The 18,873-nt window shown below is 38.7% G+C and overlaps 1 protein-coding gene across 8 annotated transcripts in view; it reads right to left on the reverse strand.

The window, feature by feature from the left end:
• CTTNBP2 (cortactin binding protein 2) overlaps positions 1–18,873 on the reverse strand; it is a 170,082-nt gene that overhangs the window by 118,128 nt on the left and 33,081 nt on the right. For 7 of the 8 annotated variants that reach the window (XM_042970583.1, XM_042970631.1, XM_042970577.1 and 4 more), the window contains one exon: positions 17,640–17,747. In XM_042970583.1, the coding sequence (XP_042826517.1) occupies positions 17,640–17,747 (108 nt within the window). Of the gene's footprint in view, positions 1–17,639; positions 17,748–18,873 lie in introns of those variants that run through there. The other variant, XM_042970616.1, reaches the window with a different exon arrangement.

Consider the following 18,873-nt stretch of genomic DNA (forward strand, 5'->3'; position numbering starts at 1 on the left):
ATCTGGTATCTCGCATCTGGTCCTGTTTTATTTTCCCTATCAGGAAGCCTACAGCCCCAAATTTTGCTTCAACTCAGTGGGTCAGTCTGAGTTTTATGTACTGGGCCTCCAGATTTCATTAGAAGAAAGGATCTTATGACTACAAGGTTTGTAAACCACTGTTCTCGTTCCTAAATCTTGATTTTCACACACTCCTATTTTTCCATTTTGCTGTTTTTATCCTTGTAAGCCACCTCAAATCCTCTGTGGAACAATTAGGGGTGTAAGAAGTAAATAAAAATTACATCAACTGTAACAGAATATTGCACACGGTTTTAAATGTCTTAATACTTGACATTTTATTTTAATCCAAAAATTCAAGCAAGCTCCTTTATGGCACTATTTCCACAGGCTTCTTTGAGAGCATGTCTGGACTGAGTCACTTTGAGGCACTTAATGATGGCTTCTGGAGAAGCTGTTCTGAGATCAGCCATTGGCTGCCTTTTCCTCATCAAAATCTCTTTACAACTAGAACCACCATCAGCCACCCATTTGCTGGCCATTCTGCTTACTGAGCAGAAAGCCTTTCCAGCTTTCAGGGATTTTCATCAGCAATAGGGATTTTAAGAGTAACCTGATGCTGTTACATAAACACACCTGCTTTTTTACAAGTGACCATCCCTCAGATCAGTGGTTCTTAAACTGAGGCACGTATCAGAATCACCTGGAGGGTGTGTGAAACCACAGACTACTCTGCCCTACCCTCGGAGTTTCTGAGTCAGTTTGTCGGGGGGGGGGGGGGTCTAAGAATTTACATTTCTAGCAAGTTCCTAGGTGATGCTGATACACCTTGTCTGGAAAACAGTTTAAGAACCAATGCCTCAGGTTAGTCCATTCTCCTGTTTAAAAATCTTGAAGGACTCTGCCCCATCATACTAGGTACACAGATGTTTCAGCCTGGCGTTCAAAAACCCCCTGACGAAGCCTGGCCTATCTCCTGCTCCATCACCCTGTGCTCCAGGCCCTCTTACTTTCTCACTGTGCCCAGAGCACACACGGATCCTGTGCTCATGCTGCCCGTCGGATGCATATCCACTTCTCACGGTCCGGTTATTAATGCACTCATTCTTTAAAAGACTCCTGGAATGCCACCTCTTCCCAGAAGGCATCCATAATTCATCTTCACTACAACCCTTTCATCTGTGATTTACCCTTACACACAAACCTGTCTTGCATTAGACTTGGTAGCAATTACATAGCTCTCTTCCACGAGATTATATAGCAGAGTGGTTAAGAAGATGCATTTGGAGTCAGCAAGGCCTGGGTCCAAGTTCTGGCTCCCCGCTTGTCAGCTGGGTGACACAGAACACGTTACTTAGCCATGAGTCTGAAAGTGAGAGAACAATACTATCTCCTTCAAGGGAGGCTGGTGGGGATTAAATGAGATCATGTCCAGTGCTAAATAGCACTCCTGGCAGATAAGCCTCCGTAAATGACAAGTAGCAGTTTTCTGGAGTTGTAAAAACATTATCACCACATTCTCTGACACTCCTTCCACGTGGTCAAGTCTCTATCTCTTCCCCTTGAATCTTCGCCCTGTGACTGCTTGATGGATTGAATACAATGCCAAGTAACTTTGTGATCCAGATTTAAGGGACGGGCAGATTCTATTTCCTGTCTCTGAGGATGCTCACTGCTGGATCCCAGCCACTTTGTGACAAGGAAGCCCGAGTGGAAGAAGTGGAGAGGAACTCAAGGCCCCAGGCCACAGTCCCCGCAGACCTCCTTGCAGACAGCCAGCATGAGACAGCCATCTTGGAAGTAGAACCCCCACTGCCACATGAAGTGCACACAGTGAGCTGTCCCCACCAAGCCCAGCCTAAATCGCAGATCTGTGAGCAAAATAAATGAATGATGTTGTTTAAAGTCATTAAGCCTTGGACTGGGTTAGTAGCATAGCAACAAATGACAAAGCAGGAGCATGCCATTACCTTTGCATCCTTTTTCTCCTCTCTAGAAGAGAGGACCACAGGTTAGAACCTTAGAGTATTCATCACAAGACTCAAATATTCCTAGAGGGAAAATACTCCCAGGGGCTCTCTTTTTGTGAGTAAACACAGAACTCCCTGGGAAAGAATTCATTTTAAAGAAAAACACAACCTTTGTTTTCAACTTGCCTAACCCCCATCAAGGTTGTGGCAGAACACTACAGAGTTGGTAATTAATAAATAGAATATATATAAGTAATAAACGGGGCTTTAAAAAACTCTATAAAGTCAGTTGTACACATAGCACTGCTTTGTAATCTCGAATAAACCAATAATGGTAAATAGTGGAGACTAACAATCTGAAAAGCAAGAAATGCATGAGGCCACCTTCTGTATGGAAGGAAAGAGCAGGAGACAAAGCATAGCAGCAGATACACAAAAAGAAACAACTTTTGGAGGGGTAGCTGCACAAAATCTAGGGACACACCGTAGGTAAGGAGTAAACCAGAGAAACACAGTTATTGTCCTTTTATTAAACACATTAAAAATGTTAATATTTGCTAACTTATTAGTATTCCTACTTTGGTCCTATTTTTACATGGCCCTCCCTGGTGGGTCTTAGAAAAATATTGGTTATGGTACATATTCTTAGTGTCCTTTGCTACACTTATCACAAATGGGAGTTACTAGTCATGGCTAGCCCCTTTCCTGCAGAATAAGTCCCATGAGTGCAGGGACTGTCTAGCTTACAGTCTCTTCCCGGTGACCAGCACCCGGCATGATAGAATGTACTCAATAAATATCTGTTGGGTGAATGTTGAAGGACTAGCACTAAAAAACTATTGGGAGAACTGCAGCTGATGCTGAATTATTTAACTATGAATTCACATGGGGCCTAAACACAATATCCTTTCAAAATAAAAAGAGTTTATACGCTGACACTGAAATTGCTTTAGAAATTACCGGTTGCTGTCACGAGTTAGAAAATAATGTGCTCTTACCCTGGAGGAGTTATTTTTGTTCACAATCTCCTCTCCATCTATTCAAGTCCTTATAATACTCCCCAATAGCAGATCACCTCCATTCAGAGCCATCACCCAGAATTCAGACTTTTACAGAACCTGTACTTTAATAAATGTCATCTATAATTGCCTCCTCAGATCCCTTCTCTCCCTTTTCCTGTCAATCTACTTTCAAAAGTGGTTAACATAATCTCCCTTAAACACTGTTTTTGTCACATCCTTTCCTACCTCAGAGCCTACGGTGAATTTCAATCCTCAACTGTTTGAAATTTAAACTCATTAAGAATTTAACCTATTAACAATTCCCATTAAGGGTTTCTAAAGTTCTTTGGTTAACTGTGCTACCTATCAGCTCTCCACACCAAACACATCTTATTACCATCCCCCAAACAGGCACAAAAATGCGTGCAACCTCTGATACAGCCAATCAGAGATGATGGAAAGTTTCTTCTGAATACACCAGTGTGGTCTTCTTATTCTGTCAAGACACTACAGGAGGAAGTCTAATGCACCTTCCAGAGGGTCTTTGAAAGATTTATCTCCAGTCACTCATGGAAAGAGTCTCATCCATAGAAAATCATTGTCAACTCCAAATTAATTTTTAGGGATTATTTAGAGGTCTACTTAAAATAATCTTTTTAAAGGGCAGCGTGAATGGCTCAGTTGGTTAAGCATCTGACTTTAGTTCAGGTCATGATCTCACAGGCTGTGAGTTTGAGCCCTGTGTTGGGCTCTGTGCTGACAGCTCAGAGCTTGAAGCCTGCTTCAGATTCTGTGTCCATCTCTCTCTGCCCCTCCTCCACTCACACCCTATCCCTCTCTCTCTCAAAAATAAATAAACGCTTAAAAAAAATTTTTTTTTAATTTTTAAAATAATCTTTTTAGGGGTGCCTTGCTGGCTCAGTGCGTAGAGCATGCAACTCTTGCTGAAAATAAAATAAAATAAATAAATAAATAAATAAAATAACTCAAGGAAATCAGTACAACAGCCTTTCATGAAAACCAAACTAAATTTCTGACTCATTTTACCACTTGCCATATTCAGATGCAAATGAAAACAAAACAAAAAAAAGATCAAATATCAAAAAAAGTCAAAAAAATTTAACAAGAGACAGATTTAATAATGAATAAAATGTGGGAAAATAAAGACAGAAAGTGCAGTTCCTTGACTATTGCATCTTCGTCCATTTTATAAATCTTCACCTTTTTTTTTTCTTTTTTTTTTTTTGAGAGAGAGAGAGAAAGCAGGGGAGAGGGGTAGAGGAACAGAGAGAGAAAGAGAAAGCAAGTGGGGGGGGGGAGGGAGGGAGAGAGAATCCCAAGAAGGCTCCACTCTCAGCACGGAGCCCAACATGGGGATCGATCCCACAACCCTGGGATGATGACCTGAGCTGAAATCAAGAGTTGGACACTCAACAAACTGAGCCACCCAGACACCCCAAAATCTTCATTTCCTTAAATTTGGGGCATTCAGCATTCAAATGTCCCAGTGTGTCCTCTTCCAGAAGATAAGAATATCCTAATTACAGAGAAGTACAAATTTTTCTGTACTTGGTATGACAACTAGCAAGAGGAAAACATTAAAAAGTCAATGATGCTCTTCTGCATTATCGTAATTGCCATTCAATATGATCTGAGAAGTCTTGCAGGATTTCCTTCTGTTTGTAATTACCTTCAGTCAATAGGGAGGGAACAGCAAATGAATGATTAAACATTGAAGACTGTCTAACAATTTCTCTGCAGCTTCAATTTCTGTGCAGCTTTTAATATTTGCAATTGATTACAGGTGTGTGGGGAATGTTCTGGGAATTCACAGCATTTAAAGTAAAGAATCCATGAATGTCGACCAGCTCTAGTTACATTAATGTTGCCTTTGAAGCAGAGGAATGGTGAGTCAAGGTTAGGAGTCAGACAGAAAATGGCTTATTCTGAGTCTGTCTGTCCATTCGTAAAGTGGGGTACGATCACGGATCTCGGGATTTCACGGAGATGAGAGGAGATAGAACGTGTGAAGTGGCACATAATAAAAACCCCACAATGTTACGCCTCATTTCATCTCCATGTGTCCCACTCCAACTTCAGCCTACTGGAAACAGCAGCAAACCTCACCAGTCCTGAGCAACATACACCAAATGAAACTGTCCCTTTTCGTGATTTCAGTTTGTCTACTGCCTAACCCTCTACAAGGTGGAGGAAGGCGGTCGTAGAAAACAAACTGTTTTAGTTTATGAAGATGGAACCACCTCCCTCTTTTCACTTTTATGTGGCTGTGAACAGAGGTGGTTGCAAACAGATTATTCCTGCAAAATTAATAACGCCACTAAAAATCAAAGATTTAACATAATCAAGAATATGACGCCTAAATAAGAAGATGGGGGAATAGACCAGCAAGCCAAAGAGTAAGGATTTATAATTCATAGGTCTAATATGTTTATCATGCCATTCCTACACACTTAAAAAGTCACTTTAAAAAATAATACTTATTATCCAATTCCCAATACATTTTAGAAGCTTTCCAAATTCCTAAGCCCTCCTGGGGGGAGGGAGTAGTTCTGCTTTAGAAAACATTCTCTTGCCAAACCTGAAAAATCACTTCTCTGTCTCCAAGTTGCTCTCACAAGCACTCAGGACTCACAGCACCCACTTACTTTCCTACCTGCTTTAGGCTTGCTCTCCAGAGAAAGTAACAGAGAGATCTGCCTTAGTTTCCATCAGGTACCCTCCCACTTGAGGAGAGCTCCATCCTGGGAAATAAGAAGCACCGCCCATTTTATGAGACACAAAGCAGGTGACCAAGATCTGTCCTATAACTTTCAAAGTGTGAAGAGGTGGAGAAAGTTTAAGGACAAGTCTTCCCACTAAGATGGAGATTCAACTAGAAATAGTTTTTCAAGACTCTCTGTGCCAGACCTGGGCTAGGTGCTGCAGCCTACTATCTTATTTAATTCTTACAATTTAAACAAATCCATGACTGTGCATTGAGGCCAGAGAGATGTGGTATCAAGGCATCCACCCACACCCATTTACCTAGGAATTTAAAAACCAACTGACAGGAAGAATGGCTGTAATGCCCAGACGTCAGCACATGCATGGTCCTTTCCCCCTAACTCCTGGAATCTGAACTTCTCTACTGTACATAAAAATTACTGCTCAGGCTTCAATATACACAATCATGTTTTGTGACCTTTATGAATAAGTTCAGAGCTTCCCCAGGGTTTACTCTCTGCAATATTTTAACCCGTTAAAACCAAATGACCGTAGGAGCTGCAACTCCACTTTGCTAAGAGTGAGGTGCACAGTACAGTGTTTGATACTAAGAGAGAACTGGATCCATGGTTTGCTTTCCTTAGAAGAGTTTCACGAGAAGTATTAGGGGCTGTTGAAGAGCTTGTCATATCTAGTATTTTATTTTTGTAGGAGGCAATCATGTGAACATAGGCCCTGCAATGGTCCACTTAAGACAGGCAAAATGGGGGCATTTGGCTGGCTCAGTTGGTTAAGTGGCCAACTTCTCCTCAGGTCATGATCTCGCAGTTAGTGAGTTCAAGTCCCACGTCAAGCCCTGTGCTGACAGCTTAGAGCCTGAAGCCTGCTTTGGATTCAGTGTCTCCCACTCTCTCTGTCCCTCCCCAGCTTGCACTCTGTCTCTGTCTCAAAAATAAACGTTTAAAAAAAAAAATTAAAGACAAGCCAAAATGGACGCATTCGAGAACAAATTCAGACACTGTTGAAACATTTTCTATTGTTGCTAGGTCACTTTTAGCACTATGTGAAGCAATCTTCTGCTTCTCCACCCAATCCTATTTGAAAAAGTTAAAAAGGAATTTGATTTTATAACAGAATGTTTTTAGAAATATATAGAAATCTTAAGGTCTCCCAGAAGAGGGCTTTTAACTATAAAATTCATTTTACGTGCAAATCTAAACTGAACTGGGATGAACTGGATTGGAAAAAGTAAAACTGAAGGTAGAATTTTGCCTTTCAAAAAGTTTCACATGCAAAACTTACCTTATCAATTGAGGTGCCCAACACCTTAATTAAAAACCATAATCAGCTTATCTTAACAGTTTGAAAAAAAAAAAAAACACTGTTCACTGCTAAGTGACAAAAGTGATGAGCAAGCACATTTTCCATGCCTTCTTAAAGGGCAATAATTATAAGCATCTGAAATACATTTCTTAGACAACCACTATGATAGTCTGTCTTGACTCTGGCTCTCCTGCAAACATTCACCTGCCTAGCAGCTCGGGTGACCTTTGAAATTCTTTCCCTTGACAATGGTGATAAATTTTAAATACTTACAGTAAATATTTACATTTAATAAATTAAAATTTTTAATACAAAAAATAAAATGCAATATAATTGTGCTATTAGAATGATCTTTTAGAAAATCCTATCAAATCACTGGCATTCTCAAGCTTAAACATTTCAGTGGCTACCCTGATGTTAAGATTCAATGGCCTTATCATGGCCTTCACCCTTCAGCATGGTCTGGCCCCAGCCTAGCTCTATATCTGATCTTGTGCAATTCTCTCTCTTGCTCTCTGACTTCGCAGCTCCTATGAATTGCCAAGCTCCTTCCTCTCTTGGGGTCTTTGTGCTGCTCCCTTTGTAAGAAGAGTCTTCTTCCAGCTAGATTTGTAATACCCCTCCAAGACTCAGGGAGGTGTCACTTCCTCAGAGAGAACTTTCCTGACTCAATCTAGTGCAATCTCTCTTCTCATGGCATTCTTTTCTTCAGTAATCATAATTTGTACTTAGATGTTTTGGTTTATTGTTTTAATGTCACTCTCTGCCACTGGACTCTAAGAGAAAGAATTCATGCCCCTTGTTCACCACACCTGAAACCCAGGACATGTCTAAAGACATAAACATCTTTTGAATGAATGGATTCAGGGATCCCCTTTGCCTTCTTCTCAAAGATCCCCACCCTGCTCAAATTATCATTTCAATTATACAATACAGATTTTCCTTTCTTATTCCATTTGTTAAATACCTATTTACATTTTGACTCCAAAAACTGAAAGATGAAAGCTGAAACTTCTTATCTTTCTTCCCCCAAAAAATCACAACCATAGAGAAGGTAGAATTTTGAGTCCTGCTTTACATCCTTGCTCCCTCTTCTAATCAAGACGTGGAGTTAATCAAACACAGCAAATGAAATTATAAGAACACATGACCTGTACCTTCGCCACTGAGTATTAAGAGGAGGGGGTTAAAATATTATCAGAATGCCTCAAAGGAACACCCTGTATTCTCAGATAACAAGGAAGTAATTCTTAAGAGGAATTGTTAATTGAACAGTCCCCCAAATTATGATCTTTGAAGTGTATAAATATATATTCCTGTTTTCATGCCATTTATAACTCTGAATCTATCCCAAACCCAGCATAAAACGAATGGTACATCGCTGAGCTGGACAAGCTTTATCTTTAGTTTGTTCTCATAGATGTCCTAATGATTTATTAATAGCAACAGCAAGAAAATGTTGCTTGAGTGATTTCAGTAACTTATTAAACGACAGTGATAAACACTTTGCTTTCATGGCACCATCAACCTTCATTTCTTAATATGTAAAAAAGCACTATTTTGCCTAGCATTCTTTTTTTTTTCCTTCACTAATAGTAAATTCATCAGGGAAAATAAAATTTCTTGAAAGAATCAAAATTGATGCCTCCTATGTCTGTCCTACTGGACAAAATACAATGCTGTTCAACAATCATCAGCTATTTGTATTTTACGAAAACCGATTTGCATGCAGAAACAACACAACATCTGGTCAACTCCTCTTCCTTTACTCTAGATGTGGAACAAAGGCCTCATCTCAGCAGACAGAAAGGGAAACAATTTATGTTTTCATGAATTCAGCTCTGCTCAGCAAATTAATTCATTCATTAATTAAAATGAACAGCACAAAAAGGGTATGTTTTGGTCAATCAATTGCCTGCAATCATAGGAGAATTTTGAAATACAAAAGGCCGCATGTTTTACTTAGCTGAAACCAGAATGTTACTCTTTTATCACAATTTAGCAGACATGTCATATGAGGAAAAGCCTCACAGTACCTTGTAGCACACCAGCAGCTGCTTTCAAAACTAGACAGGTAGCATTATTCTAATGATTTTATTTTATTTAAAGCGATTGCCTTTGTTCTATGTGAAGATTCCATCACTGAGCCATACAACTACTTAGGTTTTTTCGTTTAAGAAGTAAAGCAGTTAATTTCTGCATATAAAATAATGGAATTTTAAATAAAATGTGATGTTTTCAGACTCATGAAATTTTTTAAATGGGCATTTCAAATTTTTAGTTTTGAAGGAGAATAGTTCAGAGAAAAATCATTGTATCATAATGACATGTATTTGTATGTTTTTTTTTAATTCCAGTATAGCTAACATATAGTGTTACATTAGTTGCAGATGTACAATATAGTGATTCAATACTTCCATACATCGCCCAGTCCTCATCAGGACAAGTGCACTCCTTAATCCCCATAACCTATTTCACTCATCCCTCCCACCCACCTCTCCTCTGGTAACCGTCAGTTTGGTCCCTATAGTTAAAAGTTTGTTTTTTGTCTCTCTTTTTTTTTTTAATTCCACATCTGAGTGAAATCATGTGGTTTCACTTAGCATTATACCCTCTAGATTCATTCATGTTGTTGCAAATGGCAAGATTTCATTTTTTATGACTAATATTCCATTGTATACATATATGTATACACACGCACACACCATTCATCTACCAATAGACACTTAGGCTGCTTCTATAATTTGCCTATTGTAAATTATGCTGCAATAAACATATATGTATATATATTTCAAATAAATGTTTTTGTATTCTTTGGGTAAATACCCAGTAGAATTAATGGATAACATAGTTCTTTTCTGTACTTTTCGAGGAACCTATATACTGTTTTCCATAGTGGGTGCACTAGTCTGCATTCCCTCAACAGTGAACAAGGGCTTTTTTTTTTTTTCCATATCCTCACCAAACCTGTGTCTTTGATTTTAGTCATTCTCACAGGTATTAGGTGATACCTCACTGTGGTTTTGATTTGCATTTCCCTGATGAGTGATGTTGAACATCTTTTCATGAGTCTGTTAGCCATCTGTGTGTCTTCATTGGAGAAATGTCTGTTCACATCTTCTATCCATTTTTCATTAGTTGTTTTTTTTTGTTTTTTTTTTTTTGGTGTTGTGTTGTATAAGTTCTTTCTATATTTTGGATACTCTTTTTGGATATGTAATTTGCAAATATCTTCCACAGGTTGTCTTTCAGGGTTTTTAAAATTTTTTTTAATGTTTATTTTTGGGAGAAAGAGACAGACAGACAGACAGCAAGTGGGGGAGGAACAGAGAGACAGAGACACAGAATCCAAAGCAGGCTCCAGGCTCCGAGCCTGACACAGGGCTTGAACTCACAAACCATGAGATCATGACCTGAGCCAAAGTCGGACACTTAACCAACAGAACCACCCAGGCGTTCCAGTTGTCTTTCAGTTTTGTGGATGGTTTCATTTGCTGTGCAGAAGTTTTTTATTTTGATGTAGTCCTAATAGTTTATTTTTGCTTTTATCTCCCTTGCCTCAGGAGACCTATAGAGAAAAATGCTGCTATGGCCTATGTCAGAGGAATTACTGCCTATACTCTCTTCTCGGAATTTTTTTTTTTCTTTTTTGGTTTCAGGGCTCACATGGCTTTAATCCATTTTGAGTTTATTTTTATGTATGGTGTGAGGAAGTGGTCCAGTTTTCCCAATACCTCTTCTTGAAGAGACTTTTTTACCATTGTATATTCTTGCCTCTTTTGTTGAAGATTAATTGACCATATAATTGTGAGTTTATTTCTGGGTTTTCTATTCTGTTCCATTGATCTATGTTTCTATTTTTATGCCAGTACCTTTTTTTTTTTTTTTTTAACAATCTCTACAGTCAACATGGGGCTCAAACTCACGACCTGGAGATCAAGAGTCACATGCTCTTCTGACTGAGCCAGCCAGGTGCCCCAGTACCATTCTGTTTTGATTACTACAGCTTTGTGCTATCTTGAAATATGGGATTGTGATACCATCAGTTTTGTTCTTCCTTTTCAAGATTGCTGTGGCTATTCAGGATCTTTTGAGGTTCCACAAAAATTTTAGGATTATTTTTTCTAGTTCTGTGAAAACTGCTGTTGGTATTTTGATAGGTATTGCATTAAATCTGTAGATCGCTTGGGTAGTATGAACATTTTAACAATATTTGTTCTTCCAACCTATGAGCATGAAACATCTTGCCATTTCTTTGTGTTGCCTTCAATTTTTTTTCATCAATGTTTTATAGTTTTCAGAGCACAGGTATTTCACCTCCTTAGTTAAGTGTATTCCTGGGCATTTTATTATTTTTAGTGCAATTATAAATGGGATTGTTTTCTTAATTTCTCTTTCTGCCATTTCATTATTAGTGAATAGAAATCCAACAGATTTCTGTACACTGATTTTATATCCTGTGACCTTACTGAATTCACTGATCAGTTCTAATAGTTTTTTGGTGGAATCTTAGGGTTTTCTGTATGTAGTAACATGTCATCTGCAAATAGTGAAAGTTTTACTTCTTCCTTACCAACTTGGATACATTTTCTTTTTCTTATCTGATTGCTGTGGCCAGGACTTCTAGTACTATATTGAATGAAAGTGGTGGGAGTGGTCATCCTCGTCTTATTGCAAATCTTAGGGGGAAAGTTCTCAATTTTTTCATAATTGAATAAGATTTTAGCTGTGGGTTTTTCATAGAAGGTATTTTGAGGTATGTTCCTTCTAAGTCTACTTTGTTGAGAGTTTTTATCATGAACGGATGTTGTACTTATAATGAAATGTATTTGAATAGCACTTCCTTGACCAGTATTACTTTACAGCAGTGTTTCCCAAATGGGGGTGGTTGTGTACCCCAAGGGGAAGACCTTTTTGGCTGTCACCCTGAGGAGGTGCTACTGGCATCTAGTGAGTAGACAGACCAGGGCTGCTGCAAGCAAAGCACACTACAATGTACAAGATAGTCTCTCTCTATAACAACCACAACAAACACCCAGTTCCAAATGTCATTAATGCTCAGGTGAGATAAACTGCTTGAAAGCAAAACCATTCAAAACGTTTTCTTTTTTTTTTTTTTTCATTGAGCTTTGAATGTAATGAACAGGTCAGGTTTTTAAAAGGAGGATCATTCTAGACAAAATCTGAACATGTGTAGTCATAGTCTGGACAAACTAAAACATGGCCCCAAATGACACTACTCAGAACAATTAATGTTAAGTATATAAAAGTATATACAATTTTCTAAATGGACACAGCTTTGGCATAATAATAGATCTCCACTTATATTCACTTCAAACTTTCATTTTTCTGTCTGGTACACAATAGGTAGTCAACAAATATTTGAAGTGAGGAGGAAGGGAAGGATCTATCTTCTTGCACCACACTTCAGGGTATTTTATAACATTAAGCCAAGACAATGGACTACATTAGGTTATTAATATGTCTTCCAAAGTTCTCCCTTCCTCCATATTACTAGAAGGGAGCCAGCCAGCCAGAGCCATTCCCTAGTCTCCCACTCTGCTAGCTGTGTCCACAAAAGTTCTCACCAATGCACATGATGCTGTTTTTCCTTAATTTCCTCTCCTGCCCCTTTGGGATGTGCACATGGCACTGACAGTTTCAACCATGCCAATAAGGCTAATTCCCTAACGGGAGCAGTAGGATAGATATGATCCAGGCTGTTGAATAATCACTTGGCTTAGAACTACCTCTCCTGCACAGATTACTCACCTCCAGAATGGCATTAAATAGTATTTAATCTACCATACTTTGTTACAGCCACTGATACATGGCAATTCTACAATTTGATATCCCCTATGATACAACCACTATAAATACATTTTATCTGAAGAAATGTTAAGATGGTAATTTTTTAAAGTTTCAGTGCAAATAATACTCAAAAATCTGTATTATATAGTCACTTTATAGTGATTATAGCTTACCAGGAAGAAATGCCATGTCTATAATACTGTTAATTCTCATTTATCCAATCTAAAAGGAAAAAGAAGGCACACAAGAAACCTAGATCTGATTGCCCAGGGAAATCATTGTTTCAGTGAGGTACTGTTCATGTAAACTCATGCTAATGGCAGCAAGCTGGACTCTGTAAAATGTAGGCTAAATGACAATTTTGATTCCAAAAACATTAAAATTATAGCATTTTCATCTTCTCACCTTTGTTCCCCTTTGATTAAGGTACTGATAAAAATTCTAGTAGTGAGAGGGAAAATAAGTGAAGGCCAGAAGATTCCACAAACTAAACAATTAGCATCAAATAGATGATTTCTTAATAGGTTATATATTCAAATTGTTAATATTCAATTAAATTTAATTCAAAAGCCTCTGTATCTATCGTGGTTTCAGAAAATATGTACCTGCTTCTCCTTGAGTACATTCTCAAACCTCACGGTATTTTCCTCTAGACTTCATTTGGCATATGTATTTAGTCAACGATTTATTCCTACTTTGTGTGGATGAGGGGGAATCAGTGATAAAATATTTCTTATGCAACTGCAACATATATATATGTTAAGCAGTTCATATTTTCCATCAATATTTCACTTTTTAAAATATAACCCCCATAATAAAAATTAATGTCTTGAATATCACATCTGCTATAAAGCCATGGACTTTTACTGGGAAATATTTTTACCTTAAAGAGGAAATCACTAAAAATATCAAGATATATATTGTAATTTTTTAACAACTTCTCCCCAAAATCATATTTGTGCATTGTTCTGAGAAGTCTATGGACATTAATCCAATGATCTATGCAATTTTTTATGATAACTTGAAAATCAAAAACATGAGGAGAGCATGATTAAAAAAGTAAAAAAGCTGGGTCTGAAATATCTTTTGAAAGATTCTAAAATTCTAAAGAATTTGAATGCCTCAAAACAGAATCATTTCTAAATTTTTTCATGGTACAAATTTCATGGTATGAATCTTTATATCTGAAAAAAATCACAATTTACATATTAAGTTAAAAATATTTCCTACTTTCAGAGAATTATTACTTTTGACATTTAAAAAAAATTTTTTTAATCTTTGAGAGAGAGACAGACAGACAGAGTGTGAGTGGGGGAAGGGCAAAGAGAGAGGGAGACACAGAATCTGAGGCAGGCTCCAGGCTCTGAGCTGTAAGCACAGAGCCTGACGTGGGGTTTGAACTCACGAACTGCGAGATCATGACCTGAGCTGAAGTTGGATGTTTAACTGACTGAGCCACCCAGGTGCCCCTATTACTTTTGACATTTTTTAAAAGAAGGTTTACTTCTCTCCCAATTGAATAGGAACATACTGATTACTGATAGAGTAGATTTTTGAATTTTAATTCAGGAATAAGTTTACCTCATAATACGAAATTTAAAAGTTTCACAATCTCTCTCCTTCCCAATTTCTCAGTGAGTTGCTAATTTATAATCTACTAAAAGCAAAAGACAACTAAATGACACATCTGGACCCAAGTAAATATTTCCCCAGTTTCACTAGTGCCCGTGAATGTGCCCAAGGGAACAATCAGTATATGACCACAGTGAGTCTATGACAGCTATGACAGTTATATGAAAATGGGATCATCTACTCTTAAATTTTTTTTTTTTTAACATTTATTTGTTTTTGAGACAGAGAGAGACAGAGCATGAACGGGGGAGGGTCAGAGAGAGGGAGACACAGAATCCAAAGCAGGCTCCAGGCTCTGAGCTGTCAGCACAGAGCCCGACGCGGGGCTCGAACTCACGGGCTGTGAGATCATGACCTGAGCCGAAGTTGGCCGCTTAACCAACTGAGCCACCCAGGTGCCCCGGGATCATCTACTCTTAAAAACATAATTATTTAAAATCAATCACAATTCTCAAATTTAAAAAAATGACAAAAAGCTTTCAGAATCTCCAAACACACCAAGTTCACGGATGCCACCTTTTCTACCTGAGGTAAATCGCAATCTCTCTGCGCTTCCTTTTTGTTTGATCTATGAACAAAGGAGACCTATATCAGTTAGGGCTTCTCCACTGGGGCAGCACCCTAGGAGATGATTTGGAAATAGGCAGAACATTTTGTTTTCACAGGGACAGGCACTTAGGGGGCAGGGCTAGGGGTCCGCCACACATCCCACAACTGTCTCCAGGGTCCCCTTGAACTTTCACGTGTCGCTCTAACCATTCCTTTCATTAGAACCTTCAGTTCAGTAGGACGACCTGAGCTAAACAGTAACTCCTTTTTACATATAAACAAGTTGTTTTAATTTCATTTTAACAAACACTGAATTTTCCAGGGACTCAACTCCCATTTAAATGTGCACTTTTGTTTGGAACTTTACCAAGTCGTTCACCATTTCAGAAAAACATCGCCTCATGTATGGCACATCCACTCACTGTATCCAATCCCAATGCAGCGTACCTGGGCCAGGATTCTTTTGCAGTGATTGCAATGCTGTGAGTAGGTACAAACCTGCCACTCATGTGCCTCAGTATTTATAGACTGAAATTTGTAATTTGTTATAAATTACGTCCCTGTTACTTTATATCACAATTAGAGGAGTGTATTGGCTATTTTTAACATAACCTGCTTACATATGCATTTATCCATGTATTTCATTGCAGGATAGTGAAAGAGTAATACAAAACATTTTATTTAAAAAAGGGGGGGGGTGGTGCCTGGATGGCTCAGTCAGTTAAGCGTCCAACCTTGGCTAAAGTCATGATCTCTCGGTCACTAAGTTTGAGCCCCGCGTTGGGCTCTGGGCTGACAGTTGGGAGCCTGGAGTCTCCTTCTATTCTGTGTCTCCCTCTCTCTCTGCTCCTCCCCTGCTCACACTCTGTCTCTCAAAAATAAATAAACATTTAAAAAAATTAAAACGAAACGAAACAAAACAAAAAAACGTCTCTAGGTTTGGAGGGATGCAAACCACTAACCTAGAATATGTAATAAAAGGCTCCTTGCAACTCCAACATTCCTTGATTCTATAAGAAACTTTGTTTGGCAAGCCCTGATCATTAGCAAGCCTTTACTTCTACTCTTATGTTTAAAAGTATTGCAATTAAGTTAAAAAGAGAAATAAATATGGTTGCTAAGGTGATACATAAAAACACAGACTCTGCTAAACTCTCAACATTTGTGCGAGCAGTGAGAAATACCACGGTAGCTGATGTCTTTCACAGGTTAATAGAGAGCGACAGAAAAATACCTAAGGTAGAACTGGAGCCTTCCTATGTATTTGGTCCAAAAGACTACACTAGTGGCCTCACAGGTAACCTTTGTTCTCTCCTTGGGCTGAATGTAATACATGTTAGCGATGTGCTGCCTTAGCATTTCTTAGCATTTCTCCCACGAAGTTAATTTATAAAGAAAATATACATTGGCAAGCAATGCAAATGTTTCCAACGTGGAACAGGATGAATACCTCTCACAGCCACGCTGCACACAAGTCTACTTAGCAAAGCTTGTCATTCAAAAAGCAACACCTTCAACTCATTACTGGCTTGCAGATGGTATAAATATACTCCCATTTTTTCTGGGACAATCATTCTCTGTCATCAGACTGAGGGATAATGATGATCCTCACTGTACTGGTTTCCAGTTTGTGAAAATAAACTGTAGTCACCCCTTCCCCACACACCTGGATCCTTAACACTCCCACCTTCACTATATCTGACCATCCACCATTATTACTTCTTTACCCCACTATATTAATGCCCATAGGGGGGCAACAATTCAACTTTCCATAGACTTCCATATGTTAAAATAACCCCTAAGACAAAGCTGGAGGACATACTCCTTGGTGAAAAAAAAAAAAAAACCAACCCATACTTCATGTATAATAAATATAGCCATCCTGGCCAAATGACCAAGAGCCAGGAAACACCTGATTACATACTTAGTATTCAATATGAAAGAAAAAAGAATAAAAATTTAAAAATTAGGTTTGACTAACATACCAAAACAAGTATAAGATAAAGAACAACCAATTATAAAATTGTCCATCAAGAAAGTTTAACATTTATTTATAAAGCAACAAAATGTTATTGAGGTATTTAAGTAACATATCAGAAGATAACTCTTCATGAGTTTTGAAAATTTCGAAATTACTAGATCAGATGAACAATAAAACTATTTGAAGGTATATGTAGTTTTTAAGGGATATATATTAGTTTTAACTCATGAGTTTCTGAAAATAAATCACTTATAATTTACAAAGAAAGGAAAATCTCAATTAACAGCAATATCTTTTGTAAATGACTCTCACAATTTTTCCTCCTCACCTCACATACACGTAAGATATCAAATTTCCAATTTTCTGAAAACTTACCACCAAATAACCACAGGAAACAATACAGCTTAGGTCTCAACTTCCCCATACTAAACAGTATAGTTTCAGTCCCCACCATTAGAATGACTATCCGACTTCATTGTTTGGATTTATAAAGATTATGGGGTTGGCATTTAGGTTGAGGGGCATATTTAACCAGATGAAACATTTTAAATCTACAGGATTCAAAACCTGGAAGAAGCAGCTTTGCCACTGGCCCTTTGAGAAAAGAAAAGGATAGAACAACGGGACTTGGCCCTAGGAGCTTCTTACCCGCAGGGCCTCGATGACCAGGTCTCTGGCCTCCAGCTCCCCCTCCATCACGCTGAGAAGCATCCGAAGCTCTGATTTACTGAGGGTGTCCACATCAAACTCTTTTTTCTGTAACACAAATATTTAAAAAGCAATGAAAAAACTATTAATAGGACAATACACACATCTTAAAGGTTTGCAATGGACTGTTTTTATCGCAGAGGCTCAGCAAATCCCAGAAGCACAAGGGGCCCTGTTCAGTAGCAGATCATCTATGCTCGGGCCTTTTAGGAGGAAAGGTAAAAACTGTAAGGCCACTGGCCCAAATCTCTTCATGAAGGAAATCTATTGTCCCAGCCTGCCTGAATACCTGGATTCAAAATCTCTTCAAACTGTAACACCAACTGAAAGTCTCTGGAGTTTCTATTAAAACAGGCCTGGTGTATGTCCAGGAGAAGTTGCAGGGGTAGCAAAGAAAGCACGAGAATGTATTCCTAGAAGGGCCCCAATGTAAAGGCTCCTGGGAGGTTATTATAAATTCCGGGACATCCAATAATAACAGGTCATGTTTATAGAACACTCCGCAGCAGAGGTAACCATCTGGCAGCCTACAGCCAAATCTGGCCTACAGATGTGTGTAACTTGGGCCACAAAGGGTTTTGTTTTTAACTCAGCCAGCACTAAACAAACAAACAAACAAACGAAAACCTGAGGATGTCACCAAAAAATCCAGATCTCTGGCTTCTCTTCAAAATTCAGATGATCAGTTAACCCTGGACCCACATTCCCACAGAGCAATAATCTGCAGCAGCCCCTTTAGAAGGAATATGCTCTTGGCTTTGCTACCCCACTCTCCCTACCAAACACCTACAGACACACACAGGGCAGGCATATGTACTTTGAAGAGGCCTGGTCTACCACCCACATTTAGTCAACTGGGTCTGTGGTCAGATGAGTCTGGAACCTGCTGTATGAATACCAAACGCTTTGTTAAGCAATACCTTGTAGCTTTTTGCCATTCCAAAGGCAGGCTGGGGCTGGAGTACGTGAGCCTTCCACAGATTCAGCTACACCACAAGGTAACAGCACCACGGCCCAGGGGACACATCCTCACCCATCACCCTTTCAGCTCCACAGTCTCTTCTCCATTCCTTCCCTGGTAACTGCATCCAATCTCACCTCTTAAAATCCCATTACTATACCACAGATGCCCAATGCTTTTGTCTCCAACTCTGCCCCCTTTCCTCACAACAAG

The sequence above is a fragment of the Panthera tigris genome, chromosome A2 (genome assembly GCF_018350195.1).
Source record: "Panthera tigris isolate Pti1 chromosome A2, P.tigris_Pti1_mat1.1, whole genome shotgun sequence".
Classification (NCBI taxonomy): Eukaryota; Metazoa; Chordata; class Mammalia; order Carnivora; family Felidae; genus Panthera; species Panthera tigris.